Genomic DNA, 25251 nt, shown 5'->3' with positions numbered 1-25251 from the left:
CCGACCTTGCCCGCTCTCCGACTTCTCCATGTGGGCAAACATCCAGGAGCTGTTGGAATTAGAAGCGATTGTGCCAGTTCCCATCTCAGAAAGAGGCGAAGGCCATTATTCCCATTTATTTTCAATAAAGAAACCGTCCGGGGACTCCCGGACGATTATAAATTTAAAACCATTAAACAAATGGGTCCGGTACAAAAGATTCCGGATGGAATCTATAAGATCCACGACGCCTCTAATAGACAAAGACATGGTAATGTGTACCCTAGACCTAAGCAACGCATACTATCATGTCCCGATACACATCTCCTACCAAAAATTCCTGAGGTTTGCCATAATGAACAGGGGGATTGTACATCACTTTCAGTTCAGATGTCTCCCCTTCGGGCTTGCTTCAGTGCCCAGGATCTTTACCAAGCTGATGTCGGAAGTGGTGGCCTATCTGAGGAATCAGAATGTGACCATAGTCCCATACCTGGACGACTTCCTGATAATGGCGAAATCACAGAAACTCCTCAAGATAGACTGCACTTTCACCCTTTCCATCCTACAGGAGCTGGGGTGGATTGTGAACTGGAAAAAGTCCTGCCTGGTCCCAAATTCCAGAATAAAATTTTTGGGGGTGATCTTGGATTCCAATCTAAGAACATCTTTTTTACCAGAAGACAGACAAGAGGCCTTGATCAGGCACATCCATCAATTCAGAAGAAGTACCCCCTCCATAAGAGAGGCAATGAGGATACTCGGCTTCATGACAGCAGGCATACCCTGTGTGAAATGGAGCCAATTCCACTCGCGGGAGTTGCAAAGAGAAGTCCTAGGATCCTGGAACAGGAAACAGCGTTCCCTAGACAGGAAGATGCTTGTGTCTCCGTCGGTGGAGAGATCCCTAACCTGGTGGACCACACCGAGGAACCTGAGAGAGGGAGTACCGTGGGTACTCGATCCCTGTGTTACGGTTACCACAGACGCCAGTCAATACGGATGGGGCGGTCATATAGGAAGAACATACTACCAGGGAGAATGGACTCCTCAGATTGCGGCAAGATCATCGAATTTCAGAGAGCTGTATGCGATCTGGAAAGTGTTGGGCCAGGCCCAGTCATTGGTCCGGGACAGACACGTGAGAATACTGTCCGACAATGTCACAGCAGTGGCATTTCTGAGACACCAGGGAGGTCCGAGACATCCACCACTGCAACACTTAGCAGACCAGATTTTCAGGTGGGCAGAAAGATCTGTCAAATCCATCTCGGCAGTTCACCTGGAAGGTGCCAAGAATCAGCTAGCAGATTTCTTGAGCCGAAAGTTGGTACATCCCGGAGAGTGGGAACTGAACCCGGAAGTATTCAGCGGTCTATGCCAGAAATGGGGCACACCTCAGGTGGACCTCTTTGCCACCAGGTCAAACGCAAAAATCAGAGCATTTTTTTCTCTGAATCCTCTAGATGGAGCCACAGGAGTAGATGCCTTGTCTCAGTATTGGGGAGAAGGTCTCCTGTACGCATTTCCACCTCTTCCTCTGATACCGAAGACACTCAGGAAGATACGAGACGAGAGAGCAACCGTAATCCTGGTGGTTCCTTTTTGGCCGAAAAGAAGCTGGTTTTCTCTACTGTCCAGGATGTCAACAGAAGAACCAGTCTTTCTACCGAACAGGCAGGACCTTCTACTTCAGGGTCCGGTGTTCCACAAGAATCCAGACTCTCTGCACCTATCTGCTTGGATCCTGTATGGCAAACCCTAAGATCCAGAGGCCTGTCAGAGGAAGTCATTACCACACTCCAGGCAAGCAGAAAGCCGGTGACTTCGGCGATTTACAACAAGATCTGGAAGCGGTATTGTTCCTTTCTGGGAAAAGGTCATGTGGATACTTCAAAACCAGATATCCCTAAAATCCTCGATTTCCTGCAACTTGGATTTGACAAGGGCCTTCGGCCTAGTACTCTAAAAGTACAGATTGCAGCACTTAGTGTATTTTTTGATACATCACTAGCCTCTCATCCCTGGATAGCGAGATTTTCCAGGGCCACACAGAGAATGAGGCCACTTGTGAGGAAATCAACTCCTCCTTGGGACCTAAACCTGGTCCTTAACACTTTGTGTAAAACCCCTTACTTACTGTCAGAAGATATGGACAGAGCCAGTCTCTCCTTTAAAACCGCCTTCCTAATTGCCATCACATCGGCTAAAAGGCTAGGGGAGATGCAGGCTCTTTCTATCCAGAACCCATATCTTCAAATCTTTGACGACAGAATAGTCTTCAAACATAACCCAGCTTTCCTCCCCAAAGTAGTATCATCTACCAATATAAATCAGGCGATAATCCTTCCTTCTTTCTGCCAACACCCTAAAAACGCAAAAGAAGGGGTCTACCATAACCTTGACGTTAGGGAGACTGTTCTAAAATACCTGGGGGCGACAGAAAGCTGGAGACGGGACACTAACTTATTTATACAATACGGTGGTCCAAATTGCAAGGCAGCAAAATCAACCATTGCTAGGTGGATTAAAAACATGATTAGCCTAGCATATACAAACCAAGGGAAAGATCCCCCGGACACTCTTAGGGCCCACTCAACACGAGCCATTTCTACATCATGGGCAGAGAAGGGGGGTGCCTCAGCTGAGCAAATCTGTAGGGCGGCGACTTGGACTAGTCTTTCTACCTTTGCTAGACACTATAAATTAGATGTCGTATCAGACCAATTAGCCTTTGGTAGAAAAGTCTTACATGCAGTAGTCCCACCCTTGCTAAACATCCTTTGGTATTCTCCAATGGTGCTGTCAGGTGGTGGACTGGAAAACGGTAATTAGTTCTTACCGGTAATTGTATTTCCAGGAATCCACCTGACCGCACTACTAGTTCCCTCCCACTGCAAACTTTTACTACTGACTAATGTGATGTAACATTGGTGTGTAATTGTAAATAAACTCTCTTTTTTGCATCCATCCAGATGTGGTACTTAGAAAATCACTGGTGGGTGGAGTGGGGAGGGTCCTTTTAACTTGTGGTTCCTGTCCCACTGCGGATAAGAAGGACGTCCTCCAATGGTGCTGTCAGGTGAATTCCTGGAAATACAATTACCGGTAAGAACTAATTACCGTTTTTTGCATCGCTTTATTCTGAGGACTATAACTTTTTCATTTTTTCTTTAATACCGCTGTATGGCAGCTCGTTTTTTGCGGGACAAGATGACGTTTTCAGCGGTACCATGGCTATTTATATTCGCCTTTTTGATCGCGTGTTATTCCACTTTTTGTTTGGAGGTATGATAAAGCGTTGTTTTTTGCCACTGTTTTTTTTTTTTGTTTTTTTTACGGTGTTCACTGAAGGGCTTAACTAGTGGGAAAGTTTTATAGGTCAAGTCCTTATGGACGCGGCGATACTAAATATGTGTACTTTTATTGTTGTTTTTTATTTAGAGAAAGAAATGTATTTATAGGAACAATATATATATTTTTTTAATTTTTGGGGGGATTGTTTTTTCATTTTTTTTACACATGTGAATATTTTTTTTTTTACACTATAACATTGCCCCCGGGGGGGGGCAGCATGTTATAGTGTAAGATCGCTGATCTGACACTTTGCTGTGCACTATGTCAGATCGGCCATCTGACGTGCACAGCTCCTGGAGGCTTCCCGGCGCCTGCTCTGAGCAGGCACTGTGAAGCCACCTCCCTGCAGGACCCGGATGCAGCCCCGCGGCCATTGTGGATCCGGGCCTGCTGCAGCGAGGAGGTACCTATGAAAAACCTCTTCTTAGACTAACATTCTCACTTTCTGTGGAGGGGTAATGGACCTGTTGCAATTAAAACACCTGTGACTAGGAGGCGGAGTGCTCGGTCAGAAGGCTAAATAATAGGTACCCATTCAGATGGAGACGTTTATTCTCAGCGAGGAAAGGAAAGCGTAGGACCTGGTATAAGAGAGATGCCGTAAAGTGGCTACCAGGTACACATAAAATTGGCCATTTTTATGCGCTAAACGCTCTCATTTTTCATATATCTAGTGCAGTAATGCAGTTCAATTTTCGTGTTTCATGTTTGCATGTTTCAGCGCTGCAGTGTGCTGCCTTATTTGCTTGACTATATAAGAGTTGGTGACTCTAGGTTCAGCACCTGTTCACACTCAGTCTATGTTTGGATGTGACGGTCAGTTTTTTCAAACAGACTATGAGACCAGGCATCAGCCTTAATGTTTTTAGAACCTGGCCGAAAGGTGATAGAGAACTGAAATCGAGAGACAAAAAGTGACCATCTTGCCTGTGTCGGAGTCAGTCTTTTGGCCAACTCAATATAAGCCAGATTCTTATGGTCCGTAATTACAGTGATTTTATGGACAGCCCCCTCCAAAAAATGTCTCCATTCTTCAAAAGCCAATTTAATGGCCAACAATTCTCGATTTCCCACAACATAATTCCTTTCTGCGGGAGAGAATTTCCTAGAGAAGAAAGCACATGGTCTTAAGTTAGTTAGAGTGGCAGGCCCCTGGGACAACACCGCCCCCACCTCAGAAGCGTTCACCTCTACAATAAATGGTTCCCATGGATCTGGTTGAATCAAAACAGGGGCGGACATGACCTTTTTTTTTAATGCCGAAAAGGCCGCTACATCAGAAGCCGGACAATTCCTAACATCAGACCCTTTCTGAGTTAAATCTGTGAGGGGTGTGACAATCTGCAAAAAGCCCTTTATAAATTTTCGATAATAATTTGCAAATCCTAAGAAACGCTGGAGAACCTTAAGATCTTTAGGTTGCACCTAATCAACAAGGCCTGAACCTTTCTAGGGTCCATACGAAACCTCTCAGCAGACAAGATAAACCCCAGAAAGGACAATTCCTGAACAACAAATAAACATTTCTCAGGTTTAAAAAAAGACAGTTCTCCCGGAGCATCTGGAGAACTGCACGAAGATAACCTATGTGATCCTGTTTATCCACTGAGTACACCAGAATATCATTGAGATAGACTACCATAAAGCGCCCAATGAAGTCAGAGAAGACATGATTGATAAAATTCTGGAAAACTGCTGGCGCATTAGTCAGACCGAAAGGCATAACCAAATTCTCAAACTGTCCCTCTGAGGTGAGAAAAGCAGTTTTCCACTCATCCCCCTCACGTATACGGATAAGATTGTATGCCCCCCGGAGGTCAAATTTAGAAAACCACTTGGCCCCAGACAGTTGGTTATTCAAATCAGTGATAAGCGGGAGAGGATAAGTGTTCCTCACAGTAATCTTATTTAGCTCTCAGAAATCAAGGCATGGACGCAGACCACCATCTTTTTTTTTTTTTTTTTTTAGCAAAAAAGAACCCAGCCGCCACAGGGGATACAGAGGGGCGAATGTGCCCTTTACGAAGACTCTCAGAGATGTATTCTTTCATGGCAGATCTCTCAGGACCAGATAGATTGTATAAACTGGTCTTGGGCAACTTAGCATTAGAAACCTGGTCTATACTACAATCAAATGGACTGTGTGGTGGTAAAGCCTCAGCCTCTTTTTCCGAGAACACATCTTCAAAGTCTCTCAGGTACTCCGGAATACCCTCGAGACTGATGGATGACATGACACAGAAATAAGGCAACATTTAGAATAATTAGGTCCCCAATTTACAATATTCCAGGACCCCCAGTCTCTAACCGAGTTATGTAGTTGCAACCATGGAAAACCTAACACCAGTCCGGCCGGTAGATTGTCCAGGACAAAGAATGACATACGTTCCTGGTCTAATGCCCCCACCTTGAGGGTAAACTCCTCAGAGATTAAATTAAAACCATTCTTTGTGAGAGGCGAAGAGTCGATAGCCACAAGTTTAATGGGAGTCTCCAACCTAACTGTCCCTAGCTTACAGGTGGCCACCAGTTTGGAGTCAATCAGGTTCATGGAGGACCCGCAGTCCACAAAAGCCGAGGTAACAAAAACACAGTCCATAACAGCAAGTTCCACTTTCAACAATATTTTTGAAAATGAAGAAAAAGGTACCTTCGAATCTGAGTGACCACCACGACAATCACCCAGACTCAGTCGCTTGTTAGTCGGTGAGCAGGAATGACAGTCCATTTTCCAAAGTTTGGGATCTCCACAGTAAAAACAGAGCTTGCCAAGTCGCCGATGTCTCCTCTCCTTTTCTTTGAGAATGATGGCTCCCACTTCCATGGGCTCAACACTTGGCAAAAACTCTGGCTTACCAGGAAGGAAAGGAGCCTCCCATTGCATGACTCCTCTCTCTCGTAACCTCCGATCCATGCGGACAGCCTGAGTCATGGCCTCTTCCAAGGAGCTGGGAGGAGGATGGAGAGCCAGAGCGTCGTTTAACTATTCAGACAGTCCCCTCTGGAACAAACACCTGAGAGCTGAGTTGCTCCAGGAAACCTCTGAAGACCACCGCCGGAACTCCGAACAGTACCACTCGGCTGAGAGCTTACCCTGAGAGAGCCCCACAATTATTATTATTATTTATTATTATAGCTCCATTTATTCCATGGCACTTTACATAATAAAAACAAGTACAATAATCTTAAACAATACAAGTCACGATAGGTACAGTAGGAGAGTGGACCCTGCCCGCGAGGGCTCACAATCTACAAGGGTGGGTGAGGATACAATAGGTGAGGGTAGAGCTGGTCATGCAGCGGTTTGGTCGACTGGTGGATGCTGCAGGTTGTAGGCTTGTCGGAAGAGGTAGGTATTCAGGTTCTCTTTGAAGGTTTGGATGGTAGGCGGGAGTCTGATATGTTGTGGTAGAGAGTTCCAGAGTAGGGGTGATGCGCGAGAGAAATCTTGTATGAAATTGTGGGAAGAGGAGATAAGAGTAGAGAAGGAGATCTTGTGAGGATAGGAGGTTGCGTGCAGGTAAGTACCGGGAGACGAGGTCACAGATGTATGGAGGAGACAGGTTGTGGATGGCTTTGTATGTCATGGTTAGGGTTTTGTACTGGAGTCTGGGCAATGGGGAGCCAGTGAAGGGATTGACAGAGGGGAGAGGCTGGGGAATAGCAGGGGGGCAGGTGGATTATTCGGGCAGCAGAGTTTAGAATAGATTGGAGGGGTGCGAGAGTGTTCGAGGGGAGGCCACAGCAGGAGGTTGCAGTAGTCAAGGTGGGAGATGATGAGGGCATGGACTAGGGTTTTTGCAGATTCTTAGTTAATGAATGTACAGATCCGCAAAATATTTTTGGAGTTGAAGGCAGCAGGAAGGGGAAAGGGCTTGGATATGGTTTGAAGGAGAGATCAGTGTCCAGGATTACGCCGAGGCAGCGAGCTAGTGGGACTGGGGAGAGTGGGCAGCCATTTACTGTAATAGATAGGTTCATTGGGGGGGGTCGCGCAAGATGAGGGAAAGATGATGAATTCTCTTTTGTCCATGTTAAGTTTTAGAAGTCTAGCAGAGAAGAAGGATGAAATAGCGGACAGACATTGAGGGATTCTGGTTAGTAGGGTGGTGATATCTGGTCCAGAGATGTAGATCTGTGTGTCATCAGCATAGAGGTGATACTGAAAGCCGTGAGATTGTATGAGCTGTCCCAGGCCAAAGGTGTAAATGGAGAAGAGCAGTGGCCCTAGGACTGAACCTTGCGGGACTCTGACAGATAGTGGGCGAGGTGAGGAGGTGGTGTGTGAGTGGGAGATGCTGAATGTCCGGTCTGTTAGGTATGACAAGATCTGTTATGCCAAGGGATGAGAGGGTCTGTAATAATAGGGAATAGTCCACTGTGTCAATGGCAGAGGACAGGTTCAGGAGGACAGAGTAGTGGCGCTTGCTCTTGGCGGTTAATAGGTAATTGGTGACCTTAGGGCAGTTTCAGTGGAGTGGTGTGACCGGAAGCCAGATTGTAAGCTGTCCAAGAGGGAGCAGGAAGAGAGATGGGAGGACAGTTCAAGATGGACGTGTTGTTCCAGTAGTTTTGAGGCATAGGAGAGAAATGATATAGGGCGATAGCTAGATACAGAGGATGGGTCAAGAGAGGGCTTTTTGAGGATAGGTGTGATTGAGGCATGTTTAAATATTGAGGGGAAAACACGAGTTGTTAGTGGTAGGTTGAAGAGATAGGGTTAGGATGAAGACTGGCGAGGTTCGGGATGAAGTGGGAAGGGATCGGGTCAATGCACAGGTGGCGAGATGCAATCTTGAGAGTAGAGTGGAGAGTCGATCTTCTGTAATGGTGGAAAAGTTGGTTTTGGAGGTGGAGGGCTGGGCAGTTGGGAAGAAGGGCTCTGGTGGTTGTCGACCAAAACTGTCTCTGATGTTATCAATCTTCTGCTTGAAAAATGAGGCAAAGTCTTCAGCTGAGATGAGTGGGGAAGGAGGAGGTGCTGGGGGGATGGAGGAGAGAATTGAAGGTGTTAAATAACTGTTTAGGGTTGTGAGACAGGGAGGATACGAAAGATGAGAAGTATGTTTGTTTAGCTGTGGCGAGTGTGGCCTTGAAAGTAGTGAGGGACTGCTTAAATGTGATGAAGTGCTCATTGGAGTGGAATCTTTTCCATCTCCGCTCTGCAGCCCTGGAACCTCGCCTCAGTTCTTTGGTCAGGCTGGTGTGTCAGGGCTGTCTGTTGATTTTGCGAGCTCTGGTATGTGTGAGAGAGGCAAAAGATTCCAAAGCTACAGCTATTGTGATGTTATATAGAGCGGCATCCGCATTGTGTAGGGAACTTATTTCTGTAAGAAGGAGAAGGGATTCAGAGAGTGAGTGTAGATCGAGGTGTTTAAGATTTCTGAGAGGGTGTGCAAGTTTGTGGGTTGGGGGTTTTAGACAAGGAGTGGAGAGTGTTGTGAACTCCGTTTTCAGGCTCCCTCTTGTGGTCACAGATGGTATTGTGTGACTTTGGTTTTTTGGCTCCCCCTGGTGGTTTGGTTTATTATCCTGCGGGTCTGCTGGATCAGCTGCCTCGTTATTCACCAGGGAGGCTCCTATTTAGCTCTGCTTCACTTCTACTTGTTGCCGGCTGTCAATGTATTCAGTGCTATTCTGATTACTCCTGATTATCTCGTTTTCTGCCTCTTCAGGATAAGCTAAGTTCTGTTTGAATATTTTTTGCTCATCTGCCTGCAATATGATTTCTGTGTATGATGAGTCTAGTCCAGCTTGCTAACATGTGATTTCTTTTTGCTGGTAAGCTCTGGGGTACGGAGTTGCTTCCCCCGCACCGTTAGTTGGTGCGGGGGCTCGAGAAATCTCTGCGTGGATATTTTGAATAGGGTTTTTTATTGACCGCACAGTTTCCTTCCTATTTTCTGCTATCTAGTATTAGCGGGCCTCATTTGCTAAATCTGATTTCATCTCTGCGTTTGTGCTTTCCCCTTAACTCACCGTTAATATTTGTGGGGGGCTATTCTATATCTTTGGGGTCTTCCACTGAGGCAAGTGAGGACTTACTTTCCCTTCAGGAATAGTCAGTTTCTCAGGCCGTGACGAGACGTCTAGGATTTTTTAGGTAACGTTCCACGGCTGCCTATAGTTGTTTGTGGATAGGATCAGGTTGCGGTCAATCTAGTTACTACTTCCCCAGAGCTAGTAGTCTGTTCAGTTACTTAGCTAGTCCGACCTGCGATCCTTGCCACTAGGATCATAACAGGAGAGGGAGGAGAATGTGAGTAGGTTGTGGTCAGAAAGAGGAAGAGGTGAGTTAGAGAGGTTACATAGGGAGCAGAGGCGGGTGAAGGTGAGGTCCAGTGTGTGGCCATCTTTGTGGGTGGCTGTAGAACAGTGATTTTCAACCTTTTTTGAGCCGCGGCACACTTTTTATACTTAAAAAATCCCGAGGCACACCACCAACCAAAATGGCACAAAATGGTGCGTCCAGGTTTGAGATGAAAGTCTGCAGTCATTCTATGTGACTGCAGGCTTCTGAATTCTCACAGCGCAAGCACTGCACACTTTCAGGATTCTCCCTTGCCGGTGGCCAGAGTGGACGGTCATGACAGCACAAGTATGTGATTTGGATACTTCTGGTCACATTCTAACTAGACGTGTCCGGCCTCAGTCAATTCATTTTCATTGAATAAGGCCACACATGTCTAGTCAGCACGTGACCGCATGTATGTAAATCACCAACATCAGAGAATTATGATAGCAGTGTGCACTGTGAGAATTCAGAAGTCTGCAGTCACATAGTATGACTGCAGACTCATCACAACCTTGGACATCCCCTTTAATGTTCCTAACAAATAAAAATGAGAATTAGTATCACAAAAAAAACACATTTACATCCAGGTACCTGATAGATGACGTTGTTTGTGGAGTCGCCTCTTTCTTTTCATCTTCACCTTGTCCAGATGCCATGATGACTCTTCTCATCCACCGGCAGAGCTCGTTTCTGCAGACTTCCATCTTCTCCTGTCTTCTGCAGCACATCCCGACACAACACCCTTAAAGATAGCAGTGTTATTATAATGCTCCGGAATAACAATATCTGCCCTAGGCTGAGCCTCTGAGTAAATAATTGCCCCTCACTTTATTCCCAGCACATAATATGACCCTCACTGTCCCTCTTATAGTACATGCCATCCACACTACCCTCTCTCTCTTTTCCATACTTCACACTGCCTTCTCATACGGTGTCCCTCATAGAGAGCCCAGTCTCTCTACTGTGCCCCTTCATTACACTCCTCCTACTTGGCATACTGTCTCCTCCTGGCTGTTACCCTCACACTACTCAGTATCTATTATGTGTCCACTCACACTTTCATCCCCCCATACTGTCTGCACACATTTCTAATAGCCTCCTCCTGTACATCCCCCCCCTGCTAACATACCCCTTTGCTCTCTCCATATTTCCTCCTCACACATTCCCCCCTCACACATTCCCCCGACTCCCCATACTGTCCTCACACATCCCATCACCGTTGCTCCCAGTACTGTCAGCACACATTTTTCCCCTTGCTACTGTGTCCACCCCCATCTCCCCACTCACCCCCACAGAATATATCCACTGCCCTTCCGATAGAATAAATCCATCCCCTTCCACAGAATAAATGCACCCTGCCCCACACATGCTAAATAAATTCCAGCCCCCCCCCACGTACACACTGAATAAATCCCCCCACACACTGAATAAATCCCCCCACACACTGAATAAATCCCCCCCCCACACTGAATAAATCCCCCCACACTTAATAAATCCCCCCACACACTTAATAAATCCCCCCACATACTCCCCATAAACCCACCCCACGCTGAATCTTCGGTGTCTTCAGCTCCACAGCACAGGAGCACTTACCACCAAGTCTCTTCTTTCTCCTGCGCGCCGGATAGTGACGTCAGCAGCGTGATCACATGACTTGATCACGCTGCTGGCGTCGCTCTGACCCGGCAGTCAGAGCCTCAATTGTACTCGCAGCTGGTAGATGTCTGCGAGTACAATTGATCTCCGGGAGCCGGCGCGCTGCAGCTTCTCTGTGCCGGCTGTCAGCTTGACAGTCGGCACAGAGAACAGCTGACTCCCGTTCCCCGCGGCACACCCGACCATGTGTCGCGGCACACTAGTGTGCCGCGGCACACTGGTTGAAAAACACTGCTGTAGAAGACCATTGAGTGAGGTCGAAGGAGGAAGTGAGAGATAGAAGCTAAGTGGCAGCTGAGAGGGAAGTGTCAATGAGGATGTTGAAGTTACCCAAGATGATAGTGTGAATGTCAGCAGAGAGGAAATTGAGTAACCAGGTGGTGAAGTGGTCAAAGAAGGTGGTGTCTGACCCTGTGGGACGATCAATGACAGCCAGTTGGAGATTGGAGGGGGAGTAGATGCGCACATTGTGCACCTCAAAAGAAGGGAGGGTAACAGGGTGGTAATTGGATTGGGGTGAAGGAGCAGTTATCTGACAGGAGAAAACCAATTCCTCCACCATGCTTGCTGCTGGGGTGGGGTGTGTGAGAAAAGTGGAATAAACCATACGAAAGTGCAGCAGGAGAGGTTGTGTCAGAATGGTGAGCCAGGTTTCGGTGATGGCGAGGAAAGAAAGTTTGGTAGTAACAAAAAGATCATGGATGTAGGAAAGCTTGTTGCAGACAGAGCGAGCATTCCATAGAGCTCCTGTTAGTGGGCAAATGGGTATAAGGTCAGAGAGGTTATTGAAATTTGTGATAGAGCGTGGATGGGAGGTAGAATAGACTGTGGGGATGTGGTGAAGAGGATCAGGATTTGGAGAGATATCACCAGCAGTGAGAAGGAGCAGAGAAACTGTTAGCAGGTGGGAGCAGGTGAGAGCATGAGGTGGCTGTCTGTGTTTGGAGACAGAGGATTGTATGTTGAGGAACAGTACAGAGGAGGAGGTGAGATGGATGGGGAAGATTGAAGAGGAGATGACCAGTTCCTTACTAGGTGTAGGGATTAGGGGGGTTAGTAGAAAGTGAAGGATTATAGGGGTGAGAGTGAAAACAAACAGAAACATTGTTTACAGTGACTGTATCCAGTTACCTTCAGTTACCTTCTGGTTTTAATTCTGATCTTCACACTTGTATGATACACTTATAGGATACACACCGCAGACTAAAGTCTTGGCAGACTTGAGCTATGTAATATGAAAATATATGTGCTACAAAGTGCATTCAGGTGTGAAGCAGAGAGGAGTGGTCTCTGTTCATCTTGGCCAGAGGATTAAGAGTGGACCAGATGCACATAATCAAGCCAAAGTCAAGGTCATAAATAACAAGGTCATAAATAACACTGGGGTAAAGCTGAGGTTAGTTGAAAGACATACCATGTGAATACTAGGGACAGAGGTAAGAGTCTGTGTGGAAAGTTGGGTGACGTACCAGGTGGGGATTATATGCACTTCATATAGACAGACAAAGCAGGAGAGCTGGGTGGATGAGTGTTGTGAATTCCGTTCTCGAACTCCCTCCTGTGGTCATGAATGGTACTTCGGCGAGTTCTGTCCGTGGACTCCCTCTGGTGGCTGTGAGTGGAACTGCTGGTTCTGAGGTTGCTTCATCAGCTGCCCTCGTTTGCGGCTAGGCTGGCTTCTCTATTTAACTCCACTCAGATCGTTACTCGATGCCAGCTGTCAATGTATCAGTACTGGTTCAGATCTCTCTCGGATCTTTCTGATGACCTGTCTACTCCAGCAGAAGCTAAGTCCCTGCTAGTTCATTTGTTGTTCATTGTGTACTGAATATATTTCTTAGTACTTGCTAAGTTCTAGTCCAGCTTGCTAACATGATATTGCCTTGCTAGCTGGAAGCTCTGGGATGCAGAGTGGCACCTCCGCACCGTGAGTCGGTGCGGGGGTCTTTTTGCACACTCTGCGTGGCTTTTTGTAGTTTTTTTGTGCTGACCGCATAGTTCCCTTTCCTATCCTCAGTCTATTTAGTAAGTCTGGCCTCCTTTGCTGAAACCTGTTTCATCCCTGTGTTTGTGACTTTCCTCTTAACTCACAGTTAATATATGTGGGGGGCTGCCTTTATCTTTGGGGAATTTCTCTGAGGCAAGGTAAGGCTTTATTTCCTATCTTTAGGGGTAGTTAGCTCTTAGGCTGTGAAGAGGCGTCTAGGGAGAGTTAGGTACGCTCCACAGCTATTTCTAGTTTGTGTGTTATAGGATTAGGGTTTGCGGTCAGCAGAGTTCCCACTTCCCAGAGCTTGTCCTGTCTTCTAGTTTAACCATCAGGTCATTCCAGGTGCACCTAACCACCAGGTCCATAACAGATGAGCATACCAGGTGGGGATTATATGCACTTCATATAAACCGACAAAGCAGGAGAGCTGGGTGGATGAGCATACCAGGTGGGGATTATATGCACTTCATATAGACAGACAAAGCAGGAGAGCTGGGTGGATGAGCATACCAGGTGGGGATTATATGCACTTCATATAGACAGACAAAGCAGGAGAGCTGGGTGGATAGTGTCCTCTGTCAGTCTAACACGATCCGGTTTGTCATATATCAGCCCCAGAGCATCAAAGAACCTATTGACAGACATTCTTTCAGGGGCGGTCGGAGGTAAGGAAAAAAACCCCGACTGCGGACCCTCCCTAAGTAAAGATATAACTACCCCACCTGCTGATTCTCATCCCCTAAAGATCGGAGTCTAACGGAAATTAATAGTTTGCAACTCTCCTTGAACAAGTGGAATTTTTCCTTCTCACCAGAGAAGGTGTCAGGTAGTTTAACAGAGGGTTCAGGAGAGTGCAGAGAAACATCAGTCATCTCACCTGACCTACTGACAGAGAAGAGGAAACACCCCGGACTATCTTAACTGTCTCTGAAAGCTCCCTCTGCACTTGCTTCTGAGAGGTAGTCAAGGTCCTCTGCTCCATGGATAATGTCTACATCATCTGTGTCAGGTTAGTTATTTGATCCGCCAAGGTATGCAGCGAATCCATGACCAGAAAGAGAAAAAAAAAAGTGCGAAATCTCATTTAAATGTTTCAGGTTAGTGATAATGTCACGCTGCAGCAATGCAGGTATGTGCAGACTCCACCAGGGGGAGTGGGTGAGAGCAAAAGAGGTCGCATTTGCCGTACCGCAGCACAGTGCACACTGCACCGTGCCACCAGATGGCAACAGAGAGTGGTCAAAACGAGCCAAGTCAGTAACGGTCGGTAAGCGTATAGTTTAAAAGGGAAAACAGAACTCGTAGTCAAAATACAAGCCGAGGGTCAGAACCAGCCAGGAGCAAAGGTATCTGAGACGTGAGACAGAGAACGGAGTCAGAGTAAGCCAGTAGGTCAAAAGCCAGACAGACGTGTGGTAACAAAGACGGGAGACAGGAGACGAAGTCAGAGTTCAAGCCGAGTCAAAAAACGGGGATACACACCAGAGTCACACTAGATCAGGTACAGGAGACAGGTCAGGCACCGGTAAGGGAGGTCAGAGGCAAAAGGAACACTGGGGTTTAACAGGTTAGCAGCCCCAGCAAGCCCAAAACTATCACTGACACAAGCTGCCAGCAAGAGCACCAAGAAATAGCCACTCCCAAATCAAAGAGAGGCACAAATAGTTAACCCCACCATGACCAGGTCGGAGTAGGAGAAACAGAAAGCAAACTCCGACCTGGATCATTACTCTACCCACAGTACTGCCCCCTACATGCAAAATATGGTACCATCCACTCCACCAACAACCTCACATGTAATTAATACTCACTTAGCCTCATTCTTAAGGTACCGTCACACTAAGCAACGTCGCCAGCGATCTGTGACGTTGCAGCGTCCTAGGGAGCAATATCGCTGTATTTGACACGCAGCAGCGATCAGAATCCCGCTGTGAAATTGCTGGTCGCTGCTAGAAGGTCTGCACATTATTTGGTCGCTAGGTCGCCGTGTATCGCCGTGTTTGACAGCAAAAGCAACCATACCAGCGATATTTTACACTGGTAACCAGGGTAAACATCGGGTTACTAAGCGCAGGGCCGCGCTTAGTAACCCGATGTTTACCCTGGTTACCAGCGTAAAATGTAAAAAAAAAACAAACACTACATACTCACATGCTTCCCCCGGCGTCCGCTTCCCACACTGACTGAGCGCCGCAAATTGAAAGTGAAAGCACAGCACAGCGGTGATGTCACCGCTGTGCCCTGCTACTGCCGGCGCTCAGTCATTACAGGAAGCGGACGCCGGGGGACGCATGTAAGTATGTACTTACATTTTACGCTGGTAACCAGGGTAAACATCGGGTTACTAAGCGCGGCCCTGCGCTTAGCAACCCGATGTTTACCCTGGTTACCCGGGGACCTCGGCATCGTTGGTCGCTGGAGAGCGGTCTGTGTGACAGCTCTCCAGCGACCACACAGCGACGCTGCAGCGATCGGCATCGCTGTCGCTATCGCTGCAGCGTCGCTTAGTGTGACGGTACCTTTAGTGCAGATACTAATGAACCCAGGATCTATGAGATATTTACCATACAATAGTTGGATAGGCAGGAATTTCTCATTCGTAAAGGTAGCCCACTTGGTCACTATGATACCCATGAATTGTAAGGGCTCATGGGGTTTGGTATTGGTCATCCTCTCCTTCCCATCATCACAATTTAAGCAATTTCCACACTCCCATGACGGTGATACCATTGAATAGAATAGTCAATCGGAGTCAAAAGCACCTGATTCACCATTCAGTCTTTGCTTGTCAGTCTGTGACTCCGTGCACTGCTGGCACAATGATGTCACTACGTCACACCTGTAGTATGGAGCCTCAGTGCTCACACTTGACAGACTGGAGCAATTCACCTAGGGAACAGGGTTGGGTGAGTAGTGTGTCTATTTTTTTTTTTAAATATCAGGAATTGTGGGGGCTTAGTATTAAAAGAAGAGCTCTTGGGACTCTCATACTGAATGTGTGGCTGGTAGGGGCCATTATACTGCGTAAGGGGTTGTGGTGGACAGTAAGGGCCTCCATACTGACTGGGGGTCCGTATTTTCTGTAGCAGGTTGTCGTGGCCGTAATACTGTGTGAAGTGCTGTGGGGGCTGTCATACTGTGTGGGGTTTGTGGGGGCCATCATACTGTATGGGAGACCTCATTCTGAGCTACATGGGCACACAGGAGAACAAATTCCTTGTGATGAGTCAGATATAAAGTGAGAAATACAGACCTTTGGTATATATTGATTGCAGACTTGAATTGATATGGTGTTGTGTGCCAGGAGGGAGACACCAGATAGTACATTCTGAAGGAAAGCAAAGATATAATGGCAGCAGAGATCTGGATTCTAGGCAGGGAGCCTAGCGGAGACAAAGAGTAGGGGGAGGTTCTTAGCTCAGGTTTGCTGGACTATTGTGGCTTTTAACTAAACTTATGTACCGCCACATGTAACCGGAAAGTTCCTGACTCTGCATAATGCAGAAGAAGCATTCATAAAGTGTTACGACTGATATGTCATGTATATACTTCTCATCAAGTTCTTCTTAAGTAAAGAAAAGTTTATTTTTTAACTTTTGGTCTCCCTCATTCATCTCCATACCATTTGGTCCTGCCAAGTGCAACAGCAGCATGTAGTCTGCGGAGTTGGGAGATATGACTCCACCAAATATACACTGCACAAAAAAGTAAAGGGAACACTTAAACAACAGAATATAACTCCAAGTAAATCAAACTTCTGTGAAATCAAATAGTCCACTTAGGAAGCAACACTGTTTGACAATCAATTTCACATGCTGTTGTGCAAACGGAATAGACAACAGATGGAAATTATTGGCAATTATCAAGACACACTCAATAAAGGAGTGGTTCTGCAGGTGGGGACCACAGACCACATCTCAGTACCAATGCTTTCTGGCTGATGTTTTGGTCACTTTTGAATGTCGATTGTGGTTTCACACTCATGATAGCATGAGACGGACTCTACAATTCACACAAGTGGCTCCGGTAGTGAAGCTCATCCAGCATGGCACCTCAATGCTAGCTTTGGCAAGAAGGTTTGCTGTGTCTGTCAACGTAGTGTCGAGAGGCTGGAGGCGCTACCAGGAGACAGGCCAGTACACCAGGAGACAGGGAGGGGCCCTAGAAGGGCAACAACCCAGAAGCAGGACCTCTACCTCAGTCTTTGTGCAAGGAGGAACAGGGGAGCACATCCAGAGCCCTGCAAAATGACCTCCAGCAGGCCACAAATGTGCATGTGTCTGCACAAACGGATACAAACCAACTCCATGCACCACGTCCACAGATGGGGGTTGTGCTCACAGCCCAACACCGTGCAGGACGCTTGGCATTTGCCACAGAACACCAGGATTGGCAAATTCGCCACTGGCACCCCTGTGCTCTTCACAGATGAAAGCAGGTTCACACTGAGCATATGTGACAGACGTGACAAGAGTCTGGAGACACCGTGGAGAGCAATCTGCTGCCTGCAACATACTACAGCATGACCAGTTTGGCAGTGGGTCAGTAATGGTGTGGGGTGGCATTTCTTTGGCGGGCCGCAGAGTCCTCCATGTGCTCGCCAGAGGTTGCCTGACTGCCATTAGGTACCGAGATGAGATGCTCAGACCCCTTGTGAGACCATATGCTGGTGGGGTTGGCCCTGGGCAGGACAATGCCAAACCTCATGTGGCAGGAGTGTGTCAGCAGTTCCTGCAAAATGAAGGCATTGACGCTATGGACTGGCCCGCTCGTTGCTCAGACCTAAATCCGATTGAACACATTTGGGACATCATGTCTCGCTCCACTCAACAACGTCACGTTGCACCACAGACTGTCCAGGAGTTGGCGGAGACCATCTGCCGCCTTATCGGGAGCATGCCCAGGCATTGTAGGGAGGTCATACAGGCACGTAGAGGCCACACACACTACTGAGCATCATTTCCTTGTCTTGAGGCATTTCCATTGAAGTTGGATATCAGCCTGTAACTTCATTTTCCACTTTGATTTTTAGCATCATTCCAACTCCAGACCTCCGTAGGATATAAGTTGTGATTTACGTTGATCTTTTTTATGTTTTATTGTTCTCAACACATTCCACTAATAATGAATAAAGATTTACAACTTGAATATTTCATTCATTGATATCTAGGATGTGAGATTTTAGTGTTCCCTTTATTTATTTTTTTAGCAGTGTATATATATATCTATATATTTTTATTTATTTTTCCTTTAGGTTAGGGGGTCCAATTCCAGCTTTTGCTTTGGGACCTGTGATTTCTATCTACACCACAGTGTATAGGGTATAATAAAATTGTTATGGACGTGACTTTACTATCATTGTGCAGTGACTTTGTTTTCCATACAGTGAAAGATATTTCTTGTTGCTAAAACTGATTTTTTTTTTCACTTTTAAACCTTTTTTTAAACATCACTCATTAGTGCGATCATACATCGCTCCGGTGATGCACTGTACTACTGTAGTGCCGTGTATCATCACTGCCTGTCAACGTAATACTAACGGCCCCATACTCATGAGATAAGTGTTGGCTGAACGGTAATTTGTCAGACGGCTATCTCTCCCGACTCCCCCATACACACATATATTCCAGCTTTCCTGTGAGAGAGTCGTCTCCAGACTCCTCTAGCGAAGTATTATCTACAGGAAGAACAAATGGATTAGCCTTTGAAATTCAGGATGCCAGATCCTTCTATGGCCTGACATAATCTGTCGGGAGGCTCCCAAATACATTATATAGTCGATCTAACCCCCCAAAATCAGTGCTTTCATTCAACTTTAGTCTAACGTGTATGGGGGTGTAAGATGGCCGCTGGACGAGTCCTAGAGGGGAAATATGTGTCATTGCGGCTATTAGCTGCGGTGATGTGAGCTCGGAAGCACGCTCCAGCACATATAGTGCTGAGAGAGTTATTAAGCCATTTCAGCGCCGGGTTTTACGAGCAGGGTTTTACGAGATGGGTGGGAATAACTGATCACATATCCCAACCCCAAGGGCGCAGTTTGGCAGATAAACTGGACGCCGAGTCTCTCATTCAGTGTCTGGAGATTCTGTGTGTTGGTCTGTGCTAATGGAGAGCCTGCTAGGGCTGGGTCTTAAGGGGGTTGTCACGGCAGCAGTGACTCGGTCCGTGGCCCTGGGCATCAAATAAAAATGATGATGATGATGCAAGGGGAAATAAAGTTTATGAGGGATAGTTCGTGACGCCACCCGCGGTGCTTGGAAATAGGGAAATAGCCAATGCTGCGGTTCAGGTCCTCTGGGGCAGATGATGACGCAGCAGAGATGTTTCAGCTCTCCACAGGTAGAGCTAGGATTCAGGTTAGTAAGGTGTTAGTCAGTGATGGTGAATGTTGTGATGCAGGTCAGGTGACGCAGTAATAGATCAGAGAACACAGCAGGGTGCAGTTTCCACACTTTTACTCATAGTTCTTAAAAGCAGTCCCAGCTGGGTGCTGTGTCCTCCGGGCCTGTGGTCGAGAGAGCTCTCAGGTAATTTGGAGAACACTTTGCTAGAACCCCCTTCTTGTGTTCCTTCGCTGGCCGTCTCACTGTGCTGACTACCGCCTCTCCTGCCCTGCGCCTTCACACACAGTGTCCCAAGCCAGCAGCCTCGGATCCTGTTGGGCGATGTCCTCTTGGTCCCCTTGATCCTATATAGCTGCCTTTTCAGCTGTCTGTGGCCTAAAATATATAGGTTTTATTACTAGATGTAAAGAAGAAAACTAAATGCTGTAAAATAATAAATCTCATATGTTTCCCTTATTATATTATCTCCAGTAATTGTATTATTACACAGGATTTTTATGATGTTACATCAGCTCATCTTCTCATTCAGGTCTGTACATAATCGGATCCTCTCAGTGAAGATCTTCTACATAAGAGAATTTTCCTAATTTACCCATCAAGGATTGATATGGACAGAGAAAAGATGGCGGAGAGGATATTACACCTCACCCTAGAGATCCTCTTCCGGCTTACTGGAGAGGTGAGAGATTCTAATGACGTCACATTACATCATTCTTATCTATGGGAATAACAGATGGGCAGAACTGGAGAGGTGAGGACTCTGGAAATGTCTGTAGTGAGATTTATTAATGTGTCTCTCCATAACCAGGATTATACAGTAGTGAAGAAGACATCTAGTGAGCGCTGTCAGGACCCTGTGTCTGAGGGATGGGGAAGACTCCTGAGCCCAATCACAGGGCCTCCACCTCACCCCCCTGTACATGAGAACATCAATGACCAGAAGATCCTAGAACTCACCTACAAGATGATTGAGTTGCTAACTGGAGAGGTGACACTGCTGGGAATGCTGGGACATTATACAGTAATGTTATGAAGGGATCAGGCTCATAACAGTATCATTGATGTGTCAGATTTCGATAAGGTGTCAGGATGTCGCCGTCTATTTCTCCATGGGGGAGTGGAAGTATTTAGAAGGACACAAAGATCTGTATAAGGACGTCATGATGGAGGTTCCTCAGCCCCTCACATCACCAGGTAATAGACAGGACTAAATACACACGGCCTATAATTATCTGTATGTAAATGATTAATTCAGTCCCTGTATGTGTTTCCTCCAGATCTGTCCAGTAAGAGGACAACACCAGAGAGATGTCCCCGTCCTCTTCTTCCACAGGACTGTAAACAAGAAGATCCCAATGTTCCTCAGGATCATCAGGTAGATGGATTGCAGGTGTCATGAGATCTCCCCTATTATGTGTAGACGGCTGTGAAGGTCTTGTGTCCAGTCTTGTTTTATCCACCAGTATTATTTTTTATACTTAGAATCATAGATTCAGTTATATTCCATTACTCCTCAGGTTTCCATGTGTAAGGCTGGTTTCACACTTGCGTTTTTGTAAACTGCGTTTTAGCGCTAAAAAATGCAAAAAAAACACATGCTTTTTTTTCCTATACTTAACATTAAAAACGCATGCGTTTTTTCACGCGTGCGTTCATTTGCAGAAATGCAACCTGTAGTAATTTCTAGCGGCGTTTTTTTGCCGCGAAAAAACGCATGCGTTTTTTCGCGGCAAAAAAATGCATTGCTGTCTATGTAAATGCATGCGTTTTTAAGCACATGCGTTTGTTTGCGTTAAAAACGCATGCGTTTTTATAGAAAAACACAAGAAAACACAAAAAAACAAGAAAACCCTAACCCTAACCATAGGGATCCAAACCCTAACCCTAAGGTTAGGATCCCTAGTAACCCTAGGGATCCTAACCCTAACCCTAGGGACCCTAACCCTTAGGGTTAGGATCCTAACCCTTAGGGTTAGGTTCCCTAGGGTAATGGTTAGAGTTAGGGTTAGGATCCCTAGTAACCCTAGGAATACTAACCCTAGCCCTAGGGATCCTAACTCTTAGGGTTAGGATCCTAACCCTTAGGGTTAGGGTTAGGATCCCTAGGGTTATGGTTAGGGGTAGGGGTAGGGTTAGGGTTTGGATCCCTATGGTTAGGGTTAGGATCCCAAGGGTTATGGTGAGGGGTAGGGTTATGGTTTGGATCCCTAGGGTTAGGGGTAGGGTTTGGATTCCTTTATCACCTTGATGGTGGGGGGTGGCTTATCAGTGACCTGGTGACCAGGACATTCTAATAAAAAGCTACCCCTAACCCTAACCCTAGGGATCCTAACCCTAACCCTAGCTAATTCTATTAATAGTGTGTTTTCTAGTTGATTTTGATGATTGGCAGCTGTCACACACTTCTCAGCATGCGTTTCAAAAACGCAAACGCGGGAAAAAATGCATGTAAACGCGGGAAAACGCAGCGTTTTCCCGCGTTTTTTTGGGGGGGCGCAAAAACGCATGCGGCAGCGTTTGCATGCGTTTGCATGCGTTTTTTCACCACATGCGTTTTTTTTTAAAATGCTGCAGATCAAAACGCAAGTGTGAAACCAGCCTAAATTAGAAAAAGGATGATCCCTATACACTGTGACATCCATTCAAATATTTGTAGAAAGTTATTAAGTCTCCTCTTAGGCTATGTGCACACGTCAGGATTTCTGGCAGAAATTTTCCTGACAAAAACCGGACATTTCTGCCAGAAATCCACATGCGTTTTTACCGCGATTTTACCTCATTTTTTATGCGTTTTTTGTGCGTTTTTTTCCAAATGCATAGAATTGCGGGAAAAACGCAGAAAATCTGCAAAATGAATGGACATGCTGCTTCTTTTACCGCAATGCGTTTTTTTCGAGGTTTTTCCTGCTTTTCAATGTTTTTTTTTTTTTTTTTTAAAGTGCCCAGAACTGGATACAGTATTCCAGAAGAGATTTTACCAAGGAGGAGTAGACGAAAATAATTACTTGACGTGATCTAGACTCTATGCTTCTCTTAATACATCCCAGAAGTTGTATAATGAGAAAAGTGGAGATGGCAGGATTAGAGCTGATCATAGATGTGATTTCTCCATCTGTCTTTGACTTTTACAATATTTGTTTCAGGGTGAAGATCAGACCCATATTAATGCTACAGAGACATATGAGAGGGGTGATGAGTGTCGTAAAGAGGAGACTCCTACATTTGAATATACAGGTTAGTAGTAACCAATAAATGTAGAGAATTAACTTTCTTCTCTGTCATCGGCGATGACTGCTTTATTAGTCATGACGTCTTTCTGTAACACAATTGTGCAATCACCAGTTATTCTCTAGACCACAACATTCTCCTCCACCAAACTCAGTTCAAATGACTTTGGACATTGAAAGCCCTTTTCTATAGAACTTACAACCTGGAAGATCCACCTACTTTAATTAGAAAATGCTGCACGTTACCTGCCCAGATCTGTAAACTACAAAGAATACTTAGAATGTGCTGACAAGTTAGAAAATCACTTGAAGAAAAATATTATGATTGGCTTGTAAGAGAAAGCGGAAGGTAATGATACTCTTGGCTTCCTAGAACCCTGATATCTCATTGGATGAATCTACCTTCTCCCTCTTCTGTGCCTCTGAATGTGCTCATATGGTCCCTACAAGACCAGGCCAAATCTTTCTGGCCAAACTTCGCTTTTATGGTCGTCATCAACATTAAATGAACAGTGAGGCCAAGTGTGAATTTCTGTACAATGATAACAGAGTTTCCCTTTATCCTGACTTTTCAATTTCTTTTAAAACTATTTTCAAACAGTATAGTGATAAACTACATAAAACACATTACACCTGTGCCATGATATATATCTAAGCTGTGCGTGATTGATGGCTGTAATATACATTTTTTCACACCAGCAGTAGATGTGTTGGCATGGCTCTAGCCCTGGTTTTATGGAATCCGCCAACGTCATAAATTACATTATGTTTTCGAGCCTAAGGATTTGAGATTACTTCACAATCTCTCCCGATATGGGGACCACTAAATAATTTCAGAACTCAGTAGCTCCAATAGTCCACCATAAATAAGTGCAACTCCGGTTTAGTGATGGAGCTCCCCCCTCAAACATATGTTGTTGTTGGGTATATAATGTGTTTTTTTTATTCTATGTATTTTTTTACAGGTTTATTTTGTATGGTATTTTGATGATGGTGGGATCGGCCTGCCTCACTTATGTGGGAACAACAACCAGATAGCCTGTAAGGTCTCCATTACTTCTTCCAAATGCATCATATCTAAATTTAAGACACCTCATCTCTGCACTATTATAAAAAAATCTCTATGAATGTCTATTATTTCTTCTTGAAACTCATCTGACAGAAAATATTGGCCCGTACGATAGTTTAGATTGCCATGAGCCACCAAGCTACATACTCTAATTACCCAGAGAGTTTTCACCAGGATAATAGGATACCAATGGACCTTACAAATTATTTTCCAATGTCTCTTGAATCCAACAATACCTTATAAATGGTTTCATTCTACTTTCTGGGCACATGGCAGGGTTGAGAATGGAAGGACTGCCATTTAGGTATTTGATCTCAGATCTTGCTGGAATAGTTTAGAGACACAATTTTTACTGTTAGTACTGTTAGTGATCACCTGGCAGACCAAAAGATGGCCATCACAAACAGGCTTGGCACTGTCTACTTTGTTTTCCAGATCCCAGGGATTGCCTTCCTCATCATCCTACATGGATATGGACTTACAGAGAGGCCACTAGGAATGGGCCATGGTGTTTCCTGCTATTCTGTGGTGTCAGATGTTAAGAAGAATAGTCAAGTAGTTGGGTCAGAACCAGGAGGGCAGAGAAAGTACAGAATCAGAAGACGCAAGTGTAGTCAGTAAACATGCTAAAATCACAACAGGAAACAAATACACCAGAAGGGAGCTGAGCACTGAGGACTGAACCAGAGGAGAACAAGGCTGTATCTGGCAGCTTCTGGCAATATGCCTCAAGCTTTAGTAGGGTTTGGTGCTTTATAATTGGCTTAAGCAGGTAGCAGATTGCTCCAGCTGGACAGCACACAAATCCATACTGCCAGATTTGATGGTACTACTGGTCTCAGGCACCCTTAGTGGCTGGAAAAATCCAGCGCCACCCAGAGATTCTGTTTTCAATGTCTCCTCTATTACCAGCAATGCCTGCACAATAAATAAGGCGCTGCCTGGTGATGGAATCAAACATTGCAGGAACAGATTGCAGTGGAGAGGGGACACACAATTTGCAGATGCCCCAATATAACAAAATTACAGAAAACAATCTACAGCAGTAGAAATCCACATAAAGTGACTCCATTTTGAAAATTATAACCCTCAGTAAATTATTCTATGGAAGTAGTGACTATTTTGACTCCACAGCCACTTTACGTAAATTAGCTCGCACTTGATGTTGCAACGTGAAAATTGCACATTTGCCATTTTATTATCCAACACATAGTGCCCAGATTGTGCTCCACACACCGTAAATTAAGTGGGTTAATTTCATTATAATAATGCCAAATACAGTATATGGATGCTAAATGTGGTTTGGGCACACTGCAAGGTTCAGAAGCTAG

The 25251-nt window shown here is 45.6% G+C and overlaps 1 protein-coding gene across 2 annotated transcripts in view; it reads left to right on the top strand.

Moving 5' to 3' along the window:
* The window catches only part of LOC143767597 (uncharacterized), a 43028-nt gene that overhangs the window by 11714 nt on the left and 6063 nt on the right, over positions 1–25251 (top strand). For both annotated transcript variants that reach the window (XM_077256018.1, XM_077256017.1), the window contains exons 2-6: positions 20154–20303; positions 20433–20612; positions 20695–20818; positions 20902–20999; positions 22768–22858. In XM_077256018.1, the coding sequence (XP_077112133.1) occupies positions 20232–20303; positions 20433–20612; positions 20695–20818; positions 20902–20999; positions 22768–22858 (565 nt within the window). In that variant the 5' untranslated portion in view covers positions 20154–20231. The remainder of the gene's footprint in view (positions 1–20153; positions 20304–20432; positions 20613–20694; positions 20819–20901; positions 21000–22767; positions 22859–25251) is intronic.

Source organism: Ranitomeya variabilis, chromosome 4, assembly GCF_051348905.1.
Source record: "Ranitomeya variabilis isolate aRanVar5 chromosome 4, aRanVar5.hap1, whole genome shotgun sequence".
In the NCBI taxonomy this organism is placed as follows: Eukaryota; Metazoa; Chordata; class Amphibia; order Anura; family Dendrobatidae; genus Ranitomeya; species Ranitomeya variabilis.
The sequence above is the reverse complement of the archived record's forward strand: the minus strand, read 5'-3'. Positions and strand labels throughout refer to the sequence as shown.